Source organism: Carassius carassius, chromosome 45, assembly GCF_963082965.1.
Source record: "Carassius carassius chromosome 45, fCarCar2.1, whole genome shotgun sequence".
In the NCBI taxonomy this organism is placed as follows: domain Eukaryota; kingdom Metazoa; phylum Chordata; class Actinopteri; order Cypriniformes; family Cyprinidae; genus Carassius; species Carassius carassius.
In genome coordinates, this window is record NC_081799.1 from 6,005,033 (window position 1) to 6,027,940 (window position 22,908).

Consider the following 22,908-nt stretch of genomic DNA (forward strand, 5'->3'; position numbering starts at 1 on the left):
AATTGTTTTCTGTGTCAATCTACAAGTGTAAAATGTCATATATTCTTGTGATCAAAGCTGTATTTTTCACATCATTACTCCAGCATTCAGGGTCATCTGATCTTCAGAAATCATTCTAATATACTGATTTGCTGCTCAAGAAATGTTTCTGATTACTATCAATGTTGAAAACAGTTGTGCTGCTTCATATTTTTGTAGAAACTGAGAATTGTTTGAGGTTCATGTTTTTGTTTTTCTCTCCTCTTTTCTCTCTGGGCTCTTCAGCTCCACTGGGGCATCATAACAAGCTCCTTGACTTCCTATTTACAGGATCAAATGGATCCTCACGCTGCCACTGAAACATGAATTTCCTGCTGACTTATGAATGGGACCCAGAGGCATTTGTTTTACAGTGTTTTTCCACATTTTCAGCTAATCTCATATTTAATTAAATTAAAATTAAATTAAATTTATGCATTTAGCAGACGCTTTTATTCAAAGCAACTTAGAGTGAACTCAGGCTATCAATTTTTACATATCATGTGTTCCCGGGGAATCAAACCCCCAACCGTGCGCTTGATAGCGCAATGCTCTACCAATTAAGCTACAGGAACACTTTTTTAATTAAAAGCTCCGCAGCTGATGCCGGTTTAATGCGGGCGTCTTTTGGCTTTGTTTCCCTGCCCGAGTGTGTTTGAGAGAGAGGTGAGAGGATTGCACGTCTAAAAACAGCAGCTCACTCATAATTGATAAGGCCGTGTGGAATAGTGGTCAGATGTCTGCCACTAAATGCAAGCACAGGACTTTTAATGAGCTCATGCTGCTTCTCCTCTGCACTATGACAAAGGTGTTCAACAGCAGTTTTTACTCAAAGGGAGGATGATGTTCAGCCCTAGAATTATGAGGATGCTCGGTCTAGTGTAACATATTTTGATGAAATGATTTAGTAGGGCCTTTCACACCACTTTAGTTCCAGAACGAAATGTACAGTACTTAAGTACTGAGATGATTTTGCGTAAACTATTTCCCGGTACCATTTAAAGGGTTGCATTCGCACTGACAGTGTGTACTAGGACGTGATGTAAGCCGGTCGACAGCGATGTCATTTGTGTGCTGAATTCAAAAACATTAACAAAGAAGAATAAAGCTAACAACAGGAGGATGGAGGACGCTGTGCTTTTGTTGTGTTTCGCGGGCTTCACAATAATGGACATGGAATGTTGATACGTAAAGAGATTGAAAAAATGTAAAGGAGGATTAAGAATCTTCAATGACAATTGGCAGTGCTACATTGCTACAAGTGCCTGCCATTCAGCGTCCGTACATATTGTCCGTCCGTATTGTTTTCAGAAAGAAATTCATTGAATAGACATTACAGAAATGTGTTTTTAGAAAGAAATATTTTAATTATGTCACTGTTTGAATCAATCTGTTATTTATTCAACTGATCACTGAATCATTGGCCCACTCGCTTTGTTAAAAACTGCATTTTGTTTCAGTAATTAAACACTGTGTTTGTTGTTTGGAGATGGACAACAGTTTGGCTGTGGCTTTTTTGTTGGCAAAAGTGAGCCAAAAATAGACCGTACTGACAGTATTGTGTCTCAAATGTAAATATTGACTTGTTATCCAAAAAACAGCATTACGTTTGCAGTTGGGCATATAATCGGGGAAAAAAAACTGCATGCAATGTAAGATGCAGAACGAGTCTGGGCCAGGGCATGTTAAATGCAATAATCATTACAATTTTTTTTTTCTTCTCATTATTAACCACACCAAATTAAATCGGCAGCCCTAACATAACCCCACTTTTTATATAATTTTTAAATAGCAAAAATAGAACAAAAAATAAAGAAACAAAGATTGTAATGAAACATTTTAAAAAATATTTTATATAATTTATATAATGTGAAGAGAGCAATTTGTATGATGCGAAGACTTTAAGGGTGTACACACACTAGGCACGGTTGCCATGAACCGGGCCCGAGTACGATTGTCCCCCCTCCCCACTCCCCCTCTGGCCTGCACTCACATAGGAGGGTTTCAGCATTCGTGCCGGAGCACGCTTACGTCATTATGGTGCGCGACGGTTTCGGGATAAACAGGAAGAGAGCGGCGCTCTCTGAACACAATGGAGTCCATCGCTCTGTTTTCTTTGTGGATAATTTTGTGTCGTTTGGTCCACAGCCCTCTCACAGCCTGTTGTTAAACAGATGTGTCGCCTAGTGGCGCGAAAATTTTCACGTAACTTAATCGGGCTGCTCGTATGAGGAGGTTTGCAAGGTACCAGCTGAAGTGCAGCAAGGACTTTGCAGCTGCACTTTTGGAGCGCCGCAAAACCGTGACGCCACGCGTCCTGTTCCATGCTCCAGCACGGTTAGCGCTCACACTGCATGCGAACCGTGCCCGAGTCCAACTGAACCGTGCTCTGGCCCACCTCTTCCAAGCGGGCCAGGGCCGGCTAATCGAGCCGCGCCCGGGCACGGTACGGAGCACTCACAGTAGTCAAACGAACCGCGCTTTGGTGGTCAAACGCACTCGGGCACGGTTCAAACTGGCTAGTATGAGTGGACAATCACAGACAGAATGATGGGACACTTTGCCTAACAACACCATTTAGCCTTGACCTTACATTCCTAAAAAATAGAATATATTCTGAAATAGTGCCGAATCCGTGTTGATTCAAAGAGCTTATGTAAATTATTATATATGTACCTCTGATTGCACATGATTTGATTGATACTCGATCTTAGTGTGTCAGGTTGCTTGGCAATGTAAATAAAATCCAGTTAGACTAATGGACTGTTGTGCTCAGCTGATGAGTTGTTTATGGTGGCGTAACTGAATCACTCATTGAACATTCATGCTTCTCCTATTGCTGTTTTACACAATGTGGTAAAATTACTGTAGTGATTGGTGCTCACTGCCCTTTTTTGTACCTTTCTGAACAATAACCTTTGAAAATAGGTTACCTAGTTTTAGTGTCACTTCCTTTATGCATTGCTGGCAGAAGAATACAGACTTTGGAGTCATACTACAATATCAAAACACATGAACTTCCATATCAGGATCTTATTTTGGTTTCAAACACTACGACCTGAAGTATTGCAAATTAAACCGCTAGTAAGTGAATCAATAAGTGCGACGGTCCCTCTCACGTCTCCATACATGATACGACTGCATTGTTGGCGATGTGGCACAGGCGCAGCTAATCGAGCGAGATCTGATTACCTGCCTTTAGTTCAGAGCAGATCCACCAGGACAATAGCGGTTTTGTTAGCCTCACTGCCATGAGACCACTACGCATTGAACAGCACGGTGAGAACCAAAACCAAAACAGTGGAGCAGAACTGGACAAACCAGTTGAGCTGCTTTTGTCACCGATACCAGTGTTTTTTCACCTCTTAATTCTCGGCTTCACCCTTTCCTAAGTTTATCTTCGTACACTAAGGAATCCACGTTGACTTTGTCAGAGATCTCTCCTGTCCTGCCTATAAGCTGGGCGTCTCTGAAGCGATCTCGCCTGCTGAATTATTGAGAGAGGCTTCGGCACCTGCTGTGTCAGCTGGAGGTGGAGGAGATGCGCTCGTCAGCCGGTGACAGAATGAAACGCACACCCAGCCTTCCTGCTGCTCACATGTGACCCCTCACCTCCAGGCTGGACACACATACACCTCAGCTGACCAACATGATACCTGACCCTGCTGTACACCAAAGAACAGGCCAGATAAGAACAAGATGATTGCAGCACTGATCCTGTATTACAGAGCAACTTCCAAAACACAAGCTACTAAACGATTTTTTTAAGGAATAGTTCAAGCCAAAAAATAAAATTGACTTCTATACCTGTCTTTCAGCTGTTACTCCAGTCTTCAGTGTCACATGATCCTTCAGAAATAATTAAAACTTTTCTCATCAATATTGAAAACAGCTATGCTCAGTGAATGTTCAATGAATGGAAAGTTAAATAGAACACCCACCGTTCATTTGAAATAGAAATCTTCTGAAATATTCTAAATGAATACATCCTTGCTGGATTAATTTGAGTATTAATTTCTTTCAAAAACAAGATGAATTTACTGACCAACAAATATATGGTTTGCATGCTTTGTAGGGCTGTGACGGTTGCCGTAACAACCGCGTCACCGCGGTGGACGGTTGCTACCGCGGTTGTCTACTGCCAACGGCGGTAGTGCACGCGACGTCACAAACTCTATAGCAAGCATAATACAAAGTTTTGTATATAAGTGTAATAACTGTAATAGTTGCAAATTCTATGTCTATGGTAATTAACAAATTACCTCAAACATTCCTATACATTTACATTTTACATTTATCCATTTAGCTGACGCTTTTATCCAAAGCGACTTACAATTGCTATACATGTCAGAGGTCGCACGCCTCTGGAGCAACTAGGGGTTAACTGTCTTGCTCAGGGACACATTGGTGTCTCACAGTGGATTCGAACCCGGGTCTCTCACACCAAAGACGTGTGTCTTATCCACTGCGGCAACACCACCTTTAGATATGCAGATTTGAGCACAGGAAAATACAGTTTATGCATTCAGCAAATTAATTTAGTGTTGGGCGATGGATGGGAAAGCAAATACCGCATCACCGATCTGGAGTCATCTGCATTCATGTCACCCATCGGCGTTTGCACAAGTTCTCGTGATCGCAAACGCTGGCTGGTCAGGTTTGGTGAGGCTTTCTCCAAACTGGCCAAATACAAATGAGACAGCGATGAATAAACGATGGTAACAAGAAATATGGCAACGATTCCTATTTCAAAGAGAGCGCGTTCAGATGAAGAGTTAGGCCGGTGACACACTGGCTGCGTGGCGTGAGCGTGGCATGTCTGCTGCGTCCCAGGAGCGTGGCGTTTTCTGTGTCTTTACACACCAGAAGCGTGCCTGACGCGGCGCGCTGCTGCTGCTGTAGGTGACATAGAGGGAGGCCGCCGACAGACCAGGATCTTGTCTTCATGACAACAATATCAACTTTTTTTAACACACCTACAACTACGCCTACTGATAAAGGACACCGTCAACAGATTTGACGGCAAAATATACTATGTTTGACAGGTGCAATATTTGAAAATCGATAATTATTTATTTATTTTTTTAATTACATTTATATCTGAATTTATGTCAACCTATAGACTTTCAAACATCAAAATGTCATGAATTAATATGTATTTGTGTATAAAATGACATATAAACATATTTTCCTATTATATTTTGCCTGGAAACGCTTCCAACACGCGTGCGTGTCCCGTGAAAGATAGGCGTCGGTTCTATTTCTAGCATGCACACGTTTTCTGCGCGGCAAGCTCTAACCTGTTAACATGGGAGCCGAATTAAAAAAGGACACGCCACGCGGCTGAGACGCTTGCGCCACGCATCCAGTGTGTCGCCGGCCTAAGTTATTGAGCTTACTTGGTGGCGGAAAAGTAAACCGGACGCAACACAACCGCGTTGCGACAGGTTTAGTCTGTCTAGTGTCTATACAGGACATATGAACTCTGTGTCAGTAGCCTACATCACAGACCGGACGGGGATTTATCATATCGTGTTGTGCTGCATCCAGTGTAGCATCACTGATTATAATGAGTATTTTGTCGCGCTGCGTCGCTCGCGTCCGTTAGATAGGGGGTATTTAACTTTTCTTATTTAGGCTACTTTCTTGTTTAACTGAATTATTTCTTTGATATTTATTTTAGTGTTTTGCAGGTGGCGTTCACTGACAGAAGTGCTCAAATAAACACTAACTGACGAGTTAAATAGGATGTGTTAGATGAGTGAGATGGGCTGATTATGATTATGATCATATATATATATATATATATATATTATTTTTTTTAATTTTTATTTTTTATTTTTTTTAAACACCGCGCCACCGGCGGTTGTTGGTCCATGACTACCGCGGTGGTAAAAATCAGCCACCGTCACAGCCCTAATGCTTTGGTGTAATTTGCATTGTCAGAAGAACTTCCTTAAGACCATGTATTTGCCCAAGTAGGTTGATTTAGGTTCATGTGCATCAGATGTATTTCTTAGTCCTATATGAACCCAAAATGAAATCTTAAATATCTATAATATTTTCTCAAACAAAGTTTGTTAATAATTACAGAGTTGCTGTGGTGTATTCGTAGTAATAGGAAATTTGCTAATGGCAGGTGGTCTGAAGACGGACAGAATTTGTCTTGAAATATCTTGAATTAAATTTAAAATGTTTCTTTTTGAAGGGGATTAATTTAGACATAAATTCTATGACAAGATTTGTTAAGCACAGTGTGATAAATCACATCTCTTAATTCATCCCATTTTAAGAAATACCTATAAAACAGAATATGAAAACAAAAAGAAGCATCTTCAGCGAAGAAAAGCGTTGAAATTACACTGTTGAATTATAATTTTAATATTAAGTTACACAAACATCATTTGTAACTTCAAAATCATGGAAATAAGTAACTGACCCAGTTAAATAGTGTATCAAGTGATTATGGTTCCCTGATAGAATTTGTTTATATTAATTACATATATTTTGTCACATCACTGATAAATGCTAGTATTAAATGCTCCTAGTTTAACCAAAAGCCCTGCATAACTGAACATTAAACATGCAATGCATCTCATGCAATGCATGCACAATTTAATCTAGAACACTTTAGAGAACTACTGTACATTTATCAAACGCAAATAAATCAAGTTTAGTTTCTAATTGTTGATTTGAAAATAATTGCGTAAATCAGACAGTCTGTTTTCGTTTTTTTTTTTCAGTGCTTATAAACTAGTCAAACTAGTCTGTATGTGACTAATTGGATGACTAGTCAAAATATTTGATTCATCCAAATGTACTTTCATAATGTCATTTCTATTTACTTAAAGGGGTCATCGGATGACCATTTTCCTCAAGTTGATCTGATTCTTTAGGGTCTTAATGAAAGGTCTGTAACAAAATTTATCAATGGTAGTATAAAACCACACCCTTTTTACCCTGTTAAAAACAGCCCTGTCTACAGCAAACCGTTTTATTGCATGTTCCTTTAAATGCAAATGAGCTCTGCTCTGCTCTCGCCCCCTCTTCCATTTACTTTAGCCTTATTCATTGTGAAACTTGCTAATTAGCACATTATTATTGATGACAGTCACTCAGGGCGGCTCTAAGGTAAGACACCAGTCCAGTCTGTTCTGTGTACTGTCAATCAAACTATTGTGGGAGGGGCCTGTCTGTGTGAAGTCACAAAGACACGCATTTGAGATCGGCTCCATTTGAGAAAGGGGAAATGATTTAACGAGAAAAAAAAAAACACTGGGTGGATTTTATCATTATAGGGTGGTTGTGTACACACTCTGCCAACACACATTTCAGTTCAAACTACTTGTAAAAGTCACATGATGACCCCTTTAACATCAGGAATCACTTTTTAGGAAACATCGATAACTTTAGTTACTTCTGCATTGACCTGCTTGACATCTAGTGAACCATTCTGACCGCTTTCTGTTTTGGAGGTTAAAATCTTGTAAATCTCATATATCTAGGCCACTTGTTTGAACCCTCCAGAAGCAGGACTTTTCATGTTAACTTCCTTGTATTGAGTCAGATAATCTCTCCTGCAGTATTACAGTATTGAAGCAGAACTTGCCCTACATAACTGTGCCAAGTGATACAGATTTCCAAAGAGCTGTAACTAAACTTCAGATCATCGGCTCACGAGCCATCCTGCTATTTTCAGTTCTTCCCTCTAGACTGCATATTCTCAGGGTTATACTTGATGTTTTCTGTGTTTTTCTCACTCTCTCACTTTTTCTCCTCTCTCCAAAAATGGCCTATTTTTCATGCACATTGCCCCAGCATTCCTTCGGTTTGGATCAAAAACCACTCCATGCTGAAGTGATACCCAAACCCAGATCTGCTATAAATATCTTCAGCACTGTCCGAAACAGTGCATTTCTTTTAGATCTGACACACTATGCATCGGTGGGTTCTTCAAGTGCCATCTGTCCATAGATCTGTACGACAGGATCTGAGAACGTTTCCTTCTCACCATCAGGAACTGAAACTGTACACTGAAACAGCAGCCGCAGACGTGTATTAGCGGGAGCTGTTTCTTGGCGACGCGTCCGCTGCATGCTCTGTTTAACATTACGCAGGCTCAGAGATGGCAACAGTGCTTTTCATCAGAGAAGCTGCAGACGAGCTCTTCCTGTTGTCGGTCTCTGATAACCGCCGGCGGGGGGAGGGGTGGAGGAGAGCCAAGCCACATTGTATTTAAAATGTGGCCATTGTCTAATTGGTCTTCGGAGCCGGTTCATGGAGCTGCGGGAAATGGGTCAGTGCGTTCCCACAAGGCAGCCCTTTAGCCAGGGAGAGCCTCTGATTCCCACCGAATCATTCGCCTTGATCTTCTTCATCAGAGCCATGCTGAAGTCTCAGCTGGGTCACTGCTTAAAGGAGCCGTTCAACCAAAAATGGCAATTCTGTCATTTGCGTGCTTCATTTAATTGCTTCAAGCTACAGGCAGAAAGTCCCTGGTGATCTTTCTTTTTCATAAGAAGTGGAGATGCTGAGCTCAAAAAATGTCTTCTGAAGTCATATGAACTCATACAGGTGTATTTGAGGAACAGAGCAATTTTAAAACATTATTCAAAATCACCTGTCACTTTTAAGGCACTTAAGAGAGACAATTTTCACGATTTTATTATTGTGGCTAATATTAATTACTGTAATGATATTACAACATCTATAGGGATTTTTGATGCATATATAAAGCAATTATAATAAAGTTAAATGCATCTTTAATTTAAATTTATCTCTTTTGTTTTTTGGCCAATAAATTTCACTCAAAATATGAGAGTAGTGAGACTAAAAGAGAGTTTGTATGGAAGCTTGTTTCCACCACTGAATTAAAAAAACAAGTAACTAGGTTCAAAATCAGACTTTTTGTCTTACAATTGCAAATTTACATTGACAGTTTTTCTCAGAATTGATGCAAATTCACAATTGCAAGTTAAAATGTAACAATCGCATGATGTAAACTCTGGGAAACAAAGTCAGAACTAAGAGATATAAACTTATAAATCAGAGAAATTCCTAATTTTATATCTCATAATTCTGAGGTTGTTACGTGCAATTGCGAGCTATATAGAGTCAGAATTGTGATGAAATGCTCACAATCGTATGAAAATAGACAAAATTATTACGCATTTGAAAGTTTATTTTTCACAATTCAGAAAAAAATTTCAGAATTTAAATTGTGACAATACATTTAAACAAGAATTGCGAGGAAAAAGTCAATGTTTATATTACGCAATTCTGAAAAAAACAAACTTGCAATTGCGAAAAAGTAACAATTACCTTTAAAAAAAATTAGTTTGGTGGCAGAAACAAGCTTCAATACGTTTGTAACTTTACAAAATTATACAAAAAGAACTTGTTTATCACCACTTCCTGCAGACACTATTTTTTTTTTCTCAGTCTGTCTGCATGAATGTCTCATTTTTTGCTGTCATCTCCGATGACATGATTTTGGGTTAAAGGAGTAGCTACACGCCAAGTTGTCATGCTTGTCATCTTTTAGTTTCATGACAAGTGCCATGCTCAAACAAAGGAAAAGCTCACCGGAAAAGCAAAGTCCGCTCAATTAACATGAACTTATACTTGTATGCTTGCTCCTGTTTGCAGTAGTGCTACTGTGCTATGACATGGTGTACAGCTGTACAGGGTAACGCTGGTAAAATGATGCTACATTCAGTGACGCTATTCTATGCTCATATGCTCTCATAATAATAGCTTTGTAGGACTAATTATTATTTTTTTTTAAATCCAACAACTTATATCTGTTTCTGTTGAATTGAATAAAAAATAATAATATATTGATATTTAATATTAAGGTAATACTTTACAGTAAGGTTCCATTAATGTTATTTAATGTATAAACTAACATGAACGAACAATGAACAATACATTTATTACAGTATTTAATAATCCTTCTTAATGTTAGTTAATGAGAATACAGTTTTAATAATGAATTAGTAAATGTTGAAATTAACTTGAACTAAGATTAATACATTCTTAGTTTGTTAACTAAAGTAGTTAACTAATGAACTTTATTGTAAAGTGTTACCAATATTAATATAAATTCTGTCCAGTTTTCTTTCAGTAAAAGTGTAGCTATTTTATTGTCTTGTTTTTTTTTTTTTTTCTCGATTATCATTCAAATTTAGTTAAATTTAAAAATCCTTCCAAATTAACTTTATATTATTTAATAAAATAATAAATAATCATTACAAAGCTTTTGTGGTTTTCAGCCAAGTGCATCCAGAATTTTCATTTCGATGCATCCCTAGATGTAAGACTACATGTTTTATTTAATTTAATTAAAATGTAACCGTAATTTACTTTCGAATGCCCAATTGCTGAAAGGTCTGAACAACTTTTTGTTCAAGTTGCATTGTAATATCGCAATATTTTGCAGAATATGGCAATAGTGTTGTCACGGTACCAAAATTTCAGTATTCGGTACCGATACCAGTGAAAATCCACGGTTCTCGGCACCAAAGCAAAACACAAAAATATGCTAATTAAAAAAAAAAATAACTTTTTAGCACTAAAAATAAAACCAATGCCATTCTTTATACTTATTTACAATTGTGTTTAAAGTTTTTCTACAAGTTATATAATTATGAAAAACAGTAAACAAGTTTCACCCAAATTTAAAATATTGTGATTTTATTTCTTTAAAAAATAAAGTTATATAAATTTTTTCAACAGTAGTAGCAGTATCACATACATTTTACTAAATAATAGTAATATTTCTAGCACAATGCCTTTATGTAAAAATTTACTTTTAGGCCTAATGAATGCATATTTGTCATTTTAACTGAACTTAAGACTGGTGGTGATGCTTAAGATATTTTTGTTCATTGAGGGTTTCTGTAAAAAAAAAATAGTAATAGATCATATTAATTATTATTAAAAGATAATACTACTACTAATTCTACTATCATACTAATGTATATACAATGCACTATGAATTGATGAGCTGCTGGGTTCATGAATATTAATCACGTTGTCTGCGTTCGGTCAAAATGATTTGCTGAAATCAAAACAGGGACGGTAAGAGATCAGCGCCAGCCAATGAAATTGCCATTTGCGCATTAGCTCCGCCCACTACCGGAGAAACCGGTATGTCTTCTGCTTGTTCTAAAATGAATATGAATAATTCTAAATGAACTCCATTATTTTGACAGGAGAAGACAACAAAGAATAGTTTACATTCAGCGTGGTAAGACTCTCGCTCTCTCTCTCTTTGCATGTGTGAGAAACAGCGCTATCAGTAAAGCGACGGTGAGTCGTGCGCTTTCACAAAGAGTTTACAAAGCGTCAAATACAGGTGCGCTGTGCGTCCTTTGAGATGAACTGAAAAGTTCAGATCGCTTGATGGAGAGAGAACTCTGAAGCTCAGATGCTGAAATTAATGCAAGCGTCATGCGCTTCAGTCTATGTAGTAAACAAACCCACACGTCTCAGCCATTCATTAATTCACACAGAGATGCGCAAAACACAGATTCATATTTCAAACAACTTTTGCGGCTTAACATTTACAGATACTGGTCCATATGGAGTTTTGATTTGAATAATTTATGCTAACTTTGGCTAATTCCATGACTGTCCATATTAAAATGCAAGTTTCATTTTCATGACTGGATTTTGAGATTCCGTCCTCGTTTTAAATATGATAAAAGCAAAACTGAAACATGCGGTATGCGTGAAATGTGCTGTACAAATAAACTTTGGCTCACATGATTCTCTCATGTGGCATGGATCCAGATCTTTTGCATGCTTGGCTCTGCACATTTCAGAGAAAAACCTGACCTACATTTCAGAAAATAAAGTAATATGTTGTTTGTATGGAAACAACATGGAAATTTCAGGCTAAAAAACAAAACAAATATTATGCAAGTAGGCTACGTCATGCATAATGTGCACAAAAATCTTCTTTAATTTATATGTTTTAAAATACATTTTAAATTGAAACACTACATAAACAAGTGTTCAATTAGTTCTGTCTTTTTTGGGAAAGAGCAATGCGAATTTTGTAATTTAGTTTTTTGATCAACGTCTGTGAATTTTTCCCCGGCTTCCTCTGAGCTTCTCAAGGCACATTGTTTTTCTAGATTTGAACTACAAGCCTGTACATTATTACACAGAAATCCAGGGTAAGTGATCCATGGAAAGTGTCCTCATTACAGTGGCGTGGCCTTTGCAGAGCCAGCGTGCGTGTGAAGGATTTCCTGCTGCCGCTTCCTGCTCCAGTCTCTAGGTGTGATTTTGCCCCACAGGTGTTTTCTTTGGAACGTTACCTGTTTTTTTTTCTGCCATATGATCCCGCTAACCCTGAGGCGCACTGCTGCTGTGTCTGTCACATTGTCCACTGTTTGTCGCCTGTGTGCTCTCACGTCAGGCTTGCTGTAGCTATAGCAGCGGCGGTGACCCGAAGGGTTAAAGGCTGCATGACGGGCTGGTGTTTTCCGGATAAAGAGAGCCATGTGGACTGGTGCAAAAGAGGGAGGACAGATTGTGGGAGGTCTGTTTGATGGGAAAGTTGTGCCAGCAGACAAATCTCTCCTGTACCTTCCTGCCCCCTCGTACACTCACTCTCTCACACACACACACACACACAGACCAGTCTTTAAATTATAGCTGAGTTATGATAAGTGAGGAGCACAGTTTGAAGACAGCTGTGAAAACTAGATTGTTACATTTATAGTTTTGGTACTTGCAAAACGTACCATCACAATGCTCGAGTGTTGTGGTTTGTTGCATTCCTGAGTGTTTTGAACCTATTGCTATGCAGTTGCTAGGGTGGTCTCTGGCTTTGTTGGTAGAGTTGGTATAATTGGTTACAAATTGGTCTTTTTTTTTTTTAAGGTTGTACCTGACAATATTAGAGCCCTATGAAATCTTTTTCCCCAGTTTAAAATTTTCAGGATTCTGTTTGAATGGTTGAATTTTAGTAACCAAAAAGCATGTCTTATAAAAGGAAATGATGGAACATAAAATTTAACAACAATTTATATAAAGTTTATTTACAGAATTAATTGGGAGCCATTTGCAGATATCTCTCAAATTCTATGTTTTCCTTTTTAAATGGGTAATTAAAATAAAAAAAGTATGTCTAATTAATTGAAATCATAAAAGTTATGCAGTATAATAACAATAAAACTTTTAACAAAAACACATTTTAGCGTGCTATGAAATGTTTAATTTTTTTCATAAATTGTTTAAAATTAAAAATTTAATTTAATTTATGCATTTAGCAGACTCTTTTATCCAAAGCGACTTAATAGTCATTCAGGCTATCAATTTTTACCTATCATGTGTTCCCGGGGAATCGAACCCCCAACCTTGTGCTTGATAAAGCAATGCTCTACCAATTGAGCTACAGGAACACTATTATATTATTATATTATATTATTATTATTATATTATTATAGTTTTTTTTTTTTTTTTTGTCTAATCAGTTGAATCTGTAACTATTTTATACAACCCAAAACTATTAAAAAAATAAATTAGCAGTCATTCAAATTGAAAAACAGTTAGTATAAATCACTGCAGTTGTAGTAATAATTGATAACTTATTTTTGTCGTAGACTAATGATCATGTGACCGATGTTTTAAGAAAACCTAATTTGAAGTTCAACAGTCTATCTGAGATCTAGAAACTATAAAGTAATTAAATTTATTAGAAACGCAAAAACAAAAAAATGAAATAAAATAAATCCTAAATGGTACTAATATTTAGGGATAACAAAGCTACAAATATGTATAGCGCGTGTGTAGCCGCATGACTCTGCTCTCCAGTCAGTGGCATAAAAGCAAAACATGGAGGTGAATGCCGGTTCAACACAGTGATGGCGCGTGAGCGGTGAGCCTTGCGTCTTCACTAAACTTTGTCAGTTGTATTTGTTTTATGGTTTGGACATTCAATCGATTAGATGAACGGATGTGTATTCTTAATATATCGAGCTACCATGTTCGCGCAGCTGCATATGTGAACACTCATATAATCAGTAGCTATGAAGATCGCACGCACAGAGGAACACAGAAACTAGTTGTCAGCGCTGTCCTGTGATTTATCACTAAAGTAGCTTAGAATCTCAAAACTTATTATAGCATGTTTGTGTGCAGCGCACATGAAGCACAAGCGCGTGCACAGAGAGCAGCGGTCGGCGGTCGCGCTGCGGGTTCCCGGTTTGTGTCCGTTCTCAGACTGTTCTGTGTATTTTAACTGTAGAAAAGGTTGTTCCGAGTCGAAACTATGATACAGAAAACTACATCAGTATATCATCATAAACGCAGCCGTTTTTGTCTTACGTTAATGTAAACAGATGAGAAAGAAAACACACATGAGCAGTGTTTTTGCTAGGAGACAACAGCTTAATAAACGCGCTGTCTGTCATTAATGTTAATCAAAGAACAAAAGAAAATCATTCACTGATCTTGACTGAATATATTTAATAACTTTACTTGATTAATCTTTATTTTATTTATAAAAAGAAAACTATGCCGTTTTTAAACTTTTAATTACAGTTTCTGTACCTGAAATTTAGTTTAGTTGTATTTTGTTCCTTTCTTATTACTGACCTATCTTATAACTTGTCTTTAATACTTGAAATTTATATTAATCTAGTAGTTTTTGCTATGGTATTTTTTTTTTTTTTTAATCACAGGCAAAATTCCTCTTGTAGTGTTTTGTAGGCTGCTGATTTTTTGCTCATGTTATTCAGCTGTAGCAGAATACATTGTAAAAATGTTTGTCAGTGAACTATAAGGGCAAAAAAAACAAAACCGAAACAAAATAATCGTTCATTAATTGTAATCGATGTAAAATGTTCAATTAATCGAGGTTTTGGTTTTAGGCCATAATCGTCCAGCCCTAACCTTAGGTTATCACTGCAGTGACACCTTTGTGTGTTTCTGAGAGTGTACTGTATCTGGTCTGTAGCCCTGGGTCTCTGATATTCTGGTGTGCAGATACAGCTCAGGTCTTTCCTTCAGTGTGTTGTATGAGTCTATGTGGTGTTCATTACTGTTGGCTTGCTGAGCTGCATTGCTCCTGAGAGACAGTCGCATCCTCTCTGAGGACTGTATCGCATGGCATGCGTCACACAGAGCTGTCAGCACCAATAGGAAGTAAAACTGTATTTTCCCAAACACTGCAAATTAACAAATTATACATGCCTGTGTTTAATCCTCAGGAGAGTAAATGCCTGAAATAAGAAGTTACAATTTGTAAAAGAAGCGTGTAGTAGCGCTTGTGCTAGATGCTGAATAGTGTCACAGTTGCTGGAAGTGTCCTGTTCCTCTTCCCTGCAGCTCTTACACACTCTGTAGACGTCTTAATGTTGATTGCAACAGGATCTGGCCGTCATTGTCTGTAAGTCTGTTAAAAGGGAAACACTGAACCTCGGACCCGATTGCATGTGTCAAGCACGCCCATTTCCCTCCGCAGGGCGACGTCAGTGGCGTGTGTTTATGATGACTGATAAGAGCAGCGTGTTCTCTATCACTGTCTGCACAAACCTTCAGCCCCACGTGTGTGTGTTTGTAGAAAGTGCTGTTTGACACTTTTCTGTGGATCTGCAAGAAGATGGAAAGTTTCTAGTCTTATTTTCCATCATTTCTTTTGTCAGCAGACTAGGGCTGTAGAGCTTGAAAATGTCAAAATACAACATAAAAATCACCATAAAACTATCCCAAATTACTTGTGCCTTACATCCAAACTATTTTGAGTGATTATAGCTACCCTTCGTCCAGACCAAGGTTATTACTGTTAACTGAAACTAAAACCATAAAAAAGACCATTTATTTCAGCTTGTTGCCAGGGCATATTTCTCATCTTTTAGTTAAACCTGAAGTACTACAATTACTCGAACCAATACATAAAAACTTTATAGACATTAAAAAAACACAACATTGAATGTTAAAACATTATTTTAACTTCATTAGGTGCTTTTGATGATTCAAATTTATTTTCATATTTTTGGGAAGCAAAGCATCTGAAACAGAAGCAGTTTGACTAAAACTATTCGGGGGAAAAATAGTCTAAGTCAGTCATACTGTGAAACCAGGACAGTATAATTACATAAATAAATAAATAAAAATCAGTCAAAATATCAGATAATTTGGCCTTTTTGGGAACAGGCAAGGTTAGTTCGAAGATAGTAAAATATTCAGTAGTACTACTTTAGTCTGTTTTCAAATGATGATTAGATGTGCACATGTATTCAAGGTGTAAGGAGATTATCAAATGATTATTGATGGTTTAAATTAAATATGGTTACACCATATGACTTTTTTTTGTCATTCAGTTATTATTATTTGGTAGTTTTAGCAAACAAGAATGAGTAGATATCTAAGAACTTGACACTATTATTTGTTAGTGATCCATACCTTGTCCGGTTAATCATTTTTTATAACATTTCATATAAAACAAAAAAATATTTGAGGACATCCATCAAGACTTTAAGCAAAAGCCTATAGTTTAAATCAACAAAAAAGACTGAGAACGTGTGTGTCCAGAGTACAAACGTGTGTCTGGTTGTGTACAACAGTGCCTTTTCATTAGCAGTGGTTTGGATGTTCGCGGTCTGATCACGTGATGTTGTCTGTCTGCTGAGGAGGAGAAAGGTCAGATTCTTCACACTCCTCCACAACGATGCAGTTTCTTTGATGCAGCCTCGTTCCAGCACTGCTGATGTAATCCAGCGTGTCTTCATCATCACATGAGCCCTGAAGCAGCAACGTTTCTGGGTGCAATCGGAAATCTTTCGCACATATCTTCCCACACTTCTCCCAGTATAGCCCGAAGCCGAGAGGGGTTTTCCTTTTGTGCGCTGAAGATCACGTGTAAAAGCGGTTACTCTAGCCGGCCCGTCACAATACCCCACAGGACTACGTAATCAGGACAGCGTGTGTGGAAACACAATGGTGCGCCTGGACCGGCTCCAAGAGGAACTAGGCTTGAGGCCGTGTTTATACTCTCCTTAAATCAGGGGTGCCCCAATAGATCGATCGTGAAGGCATTGCTGGTAGATCACGCTTTAGGTCAGTGGTGAGAGATAACTTAAACTAAAATATATTCACTAATGTTGTGACTCATATCTAACAAAAAAGTGTGAGTCCCCCTGCCTTAAATCATTCATTCAGGTGGATTGTATTCATTTATTAACCAGGACTGTTGACGTGTCATTTTCATATCACGTTACCCTTGTATGCCTGACCTTGAGAGCTGTATTACTGCCAGTGTGTTTAATATCTAATGACCAGACATCACCAAAACAACTGCTGCTGTTGTCTGGGACTGTGTCGACCAGCGGTTCGAGGATTACTAGGATGAACTGATTCTACCGATGAACCACCTTTTAATACAAATTAGGGATGGGACGGTATGAAAATTTAATATCACGATTATAGTGACTAAAATTATCATGATTATCAATAATATCACGGTTTTGTTGAAACGAGATGAAAGTGTTCAAAAATAGTTGATGCTCACACTGAAAACATTTCAGCAAGTTTTATATTTAATAATCAACAAACAACTAATAAAACAAGCAACTCTATGCACTTAATTTAAAGAAAGATTAAATTCTGTGGCATTTCCTTCCTTACAATGAAAAGTGTAGAAGCATAGAAAAGCATAGAAAAGTCACTGACTTTCGCCATTCCTTCTCGAAAAAAAACAAAAAAAACATTGTGCGCTGCGCTTGCGTCAGACTGTTGCTGGCTGGACATGATTTAATAGTGAGTTATTAAAACCGCGATAATCAAACACGGTTTTAATGATAATTCATTTTTAAACGATATTACTAACCTTCAGCACATTTTATCACGGTTATCAATAAAACCGGTTATCGTCCCATCCCTAATACAAATAAAGGTTACTTTTAGGTTCTAGCACTTTCTGCTTTTGTGATTTATCTAGATAAGCATTTGACTACAGAAACAGAAAAATAACATGTATTTTGAGTATTGTTAATAATAATAATACTAATAATAATAATAATAGTAATGTTTGCTGTATACAATAAATGTTTTTGTTAAAATAATAATAAATTATTAGTAAAATTATTATTACTTTTTTTAATAAATGTCTTATAATTAAATTATTAAATAATAATAATATTCAAATAATTTTATATGTGGATATAATAATAATAATTCATTAATTTTATGTAATTTACTATTATTTTTGGTTGTCTAATTTAAGCTACATAAGTTTAATATTATTAATAATATAAATAACTATACAATAATGCATTATTTGTTAAATTAATTTTAGCGACAATGTTAATATAATTATTGAAACATTAATTCTTATTATTATTGAACGTTATAATTTAATTATAAAATTGTTATTAATATATTATTTTACTAATACTAATAATAATGTTATATATTTTAAATAATTAACAATTAAAATAATTAAATTGTCATATTATACATGCAATACAGTATGTTCAATATGTTATCATACTGCATAAAGGTAATAAATATTATAATGTAAATTATTTAATGTAAACATTGCCTGAGCACTGATCTCATTTTAATTCATACATTAATAATTGTTTGTGCTGCAGATATTGTTGGGAGCTTTTTTATTAGAAATGCATCAAATGATGCCATTTATCAATAGACCTGATATCCAAGAGCTGATTGTTAAAAACGTTAAAAGCATTGTTAAACACATTGGTCAAAGTGATTATCTGTCCGTCTCTAAACAATACTACTGTTGTATTCACACTAAAACAGTCTGATAGCAGCGTTATTTGTCATGCAGTGGTAGCAGGACACGTCATGAATGTGATCCAGAAGTGACTCCTCTGGCTCTCTGCGAGTGAAGTGGTGAAGGTTTGGTGCTTCGTGGTCTTTCAGCTCACGCACAGCTCTGAAAGAGCAGATTGTGGTGGATTGATGCCATCGATAGATAATGGACAGATACAGATAAGCAGAACCAATGAAAACAACAAGCTTCTATGCCAAGCGTAAATGCCTTATCAAGTCTAAACCATCTGATCTGATACCCATCTCTGGTTTCTCATTCTCCACATACTGTTTTACTTTAAAAAGATTTTAAACTTTCAACTTTCCATCTTTGATTTACTTAACTTCACGCATCCACCTTATCTTATTATACAGGATAAGAATAGAAGTCTTTATAACTTGTCCTCAAACAGTAGTGACTTTGCTGTGGCGCTGGCGTTGTGTAATCTTCACCAGACGAGTGTCAGGTGTTGTTTAGTGACTTTCATTCAGTCTGCCTGTATTCTGGAGTGTTGCATGAGCCATTCAATTTAAATAGATGAAGTTCCAAGCCACTGATTTTTCTTATCGAATATCCTGTTTCCATTGTAAAACATGTGACATTCAGGAAGTTTAATAGGTTGTCAAACAACAGTTCACCTTGACTTTGAAAGTGAACTTTCATTGACGTGCTGGGAATGATGCAGAACTGAATTCCTGTGGATCTGGTTGTGCAACAAATCATCATTGTTTATTTTCAGATGTCTTCTCAGCAGATTATAACGTGCATCCAAATAGCATTAGCATTAGCGCTTCATTGTTGTCATGCACATGCAGATTGAAGGGCTCCTCATGTTGTGTCTTCAGCAGTGATTGTTGATGCTGTGGGGTTTGTGTGTCTGCAGAACAGCACCTGTGAAAACCGCTCTGTGTGTCCACTCAAGAGCAAACCTTGGGCTGGTCTTTCTGATGCCGTATCGAAGGCCTTTTTCCGTTTCAACAGAATGAAAGGACATGGTCTAATGATGCTGATTTCAGGCCAGCCATGAATATAAATGGGTTTGAATGAATGTTAATGTGCTCCTCTCGGTGCTATTGTAGATGATGGGGGATTGTCGGCTGTATTAGCAGTAGTTTTATATCCAAACGTGTGTTAATCTCGCAAAACAAATGAGCCCAGGAAACATTCATTTGTTCATTAAAAAAAGACTAAATTAATTTTAGTCCGTAATTTATCAAACTGCCAAAAGATGGGACAAAAAGATTTATTGATTAAATAGCAGATTTTCATTTTTATTCTAGTAATGCTTTAGGACATATTCACAACAAATATCATAAATGGCATACATTTTTTAGTGTCATTGAGCTACTATATAGTTTTTATTAATATTATGAATCAGGTTTTTTATATTCTCTTTATTCTAATTTTAAAGTTTAAGTCATACTTTTGTGTATTTTTGTCATTTTTAGTTGTTTTTTGGTTTGTGTATTTTTTTAAATTCATTTTTATTTATTTTATGTATATTATATTTATTAAATTATATATTTATATTTTATTAAATTAAATTAAACTAAAATAAAATGGTAAATGATGACTTTCTCAACTAGCGTAAATAAGCTTTTTCATATTTTATTTTAGTTAAAAAAAATAATTAAGTAACGAAAACACTTTAGTTAACTGTAATAACACTAGTTTAAATCAGTGTTTATTTTTATTTATTTATTTCCAAGATTTGGTTAGAAATGTAAATCAGTTAAAGTTTGCAACATAACACTCAACATGAATATATATATATATATATATATATATATATATATATATATATATATATATATATATAATAAATATGACTAGAGCTGAAACAACGAATTGATTTAATCGATTAAAATCGATTATTAAAATAGTTGTCAACTAATTTAGTCATCGATTCATTGCTAAATAACTTTTATTTGCCGTAAGCGGCTTATTTCGTGCATATTTCAAATCTGCGATGACCAAAGTGTGGCAGTAATGAGCCACCGGAGGTTTTACTCAGCCAGTACAACAGGAGAAGTAGCGAATAGCCAATAGCTGGCCTCGTTTTATGTCACGTGCTTCCCGAAAAGCGTCTCTGCAGCATTCAGCGTGATGTGGGAGTACTTTACTTTGAGCCTTTAAAAAAGAAGAGTAACCTGTAAACTCTGCACTACTGAACTGTTTAAGGGGACGTTCACATATCGCGTCTTTTGCGCGCTCAAGTTCGTTATTTCCAACACCGTACCGCATCGAGTTAAAACATTTCAACTTTTCAGAATGCTGCAAGCGCATCGCGGGTCATGTGACAAGAACTAACCAATCAGCTTCATCCTTTCCCGTAACAACGTTAAAAGCTCAGTCAAGATGAAAGGAACAGCTGATCATAGTTGTATATGGATTTCCATTTTGAAATAAATTTAGTAGCAGAGCTACTGCAAGCGATTTTTTGAGCTGCAAATCCATTTATCGTTTGCTGAAATTTCCGCGTCTTCAAGGAGCGCTTTGGAAAGAAGGAGAAAGCGGTGCGCCTATCGTTTTCCACGCGTTTTTAGGCGCGATTTGTGAATGGCCCCTAAGACTTTCATTTGTGCAGATTCTCCAGTACAATGTTGTTTGCAAATGTTTAGTCGTAAAAGCTGATAACATTGCTTTTTAACAGTTAACATTTAAAGCTTTACAAACATGTTCTGTGATCAGTTTGTCGTTTACCAGTTCAAAATTCAGTCGTGCAGCCTAATTATGACTGAATGAGAGAGGTAAATGTTTAAAGATATTTGAAATGCACTTTTTTTTTCTAAGTATTCACTGCTCTTTTTCACACAGCAGGTTTTTTGTGTGTCCAATTTTTTTTTTCTGGACAACCTTCTGATGGATTTTACTTTAAATTGTGAGTTCCATTCAGGTTTCATGCCATTGGCCCTTTTTTTCGAAGGATTGTTTACAATTTCATAGCATAAGCTTCCCAGCTAATGTTTCCCAGTAAATAATAAAATACAATGCACTGCAATTTTATTGTTTTATCCTTATTCTTCATGAAAATATGTTCTGAAAGATTCCTTAATAAGCTTCGTTCGGGATGTTAAACTACTAGAGCTCTAAGGACTGCCATGGTGAAAACATTATTTGAAATCTCCTTGTGAAATTTGCTAGAGTATGGGTCAGTGTTGTGATTGCAGAAGAGTTCGACAAAGGATTACTAACACAATAAAACAACTCCAGGTATATTTTTGATGAGGATATGACAGTGCAAAATGGTTAAAATCTCTTAAAAATCTATGCTGAAGGATGAAGACCATTTATTAATAATTTACTTAGGGAAAAAAATGGAAAAAACTCAAATATAAGTACATAAACCGATTAATCGTAAAAATAATCGGCAGATTAATCGATTATCAAAATAATTGTTAGTTGCAGCCCTAAATATGACATTAAAATGACAATTTAAAGGACATGTTTGCCAAAAGGGGGAAAAAAATCTAAAATTACAAAAAGTAAATAATCATAATAAAAGTACTTTACTTTAAAATGATTTTAAAAACGTTTAAATACCTGCTTCAACAATACCTGCTCAAGATCTATTAGGAACCATAAAAAGCAGTTTTATCTGCTTTGTGTTCATCTTAGCTGTAAACCAAGCTGTTTTGACAGTGCTATCCTGTATCCCAGTGTTGGTGTCCATGAATTATTAAGGTTCATGAGGTGCTGATCATGTTGTCTTTCTCCTCTAGTGCCTGAGCTGTGGTGAGGATGAGCAGCAAGCGGAGTTTGTTTGTGCGGCTGGTGCCGTGCCGCTGCCTGCGGGGCGAGGAGGAGCCCGTCACCTCGCTAGACTACTCACACAACAGCCTGGAGCAGGTCCCCAAAGAGATCTTCAGCTTCGAGAAGACCCTAGAGGAGCTCTACCTCGACGCCAACCAGATCGAGGAGCTGCCCAAAGTATGAGTGCACCCTTGCAACACTAACACAGATTGCATTGCATGTCTCCGAAATGTCAATTCAGTGCTTAGACGGTGAAACGCTTCACTTTATTTTAGCTGGCAAGCAGCACCTCCAGAGCACGTGTGGTTGTTCCTGCCATGCTGTTTACAAGCAAACGATTT

At 36.8% G+C, this 22,908-nt stretch overlaps 1 protein-coding gene across 5 annotated transcripts in view; it reads left to right on the forward strand.

Moving 5' to 3' along the window:
* Positions 1–22,908, forward strand: part of LOC132127455 (erbin-like) — an 83,322-nt gene that overhangs the window by 19,410 nt on the left and 41,004 nt on the right. For 3 of the 5 annotated variants that reach the window (XM_059539340.1, XM_059539341.1, XM_059539342.1), the window contains exon 1: positions 22,535–22,744. In XM_059539340.1, the coding sequence (XP_059395323.1) occupies positions 22,556–22,744 (189 nt within the window). In that variant the 5' untranslated portion in view covers positions 22,535–22,555. Of the gene's footprint in view, positions 1–22,534; positions 22,745–22,908 lie in introns of those variants that run through there. The other 2 variants (XM_059539338.1, XM_059539339.1) reach the window with 1 other exon arrangement.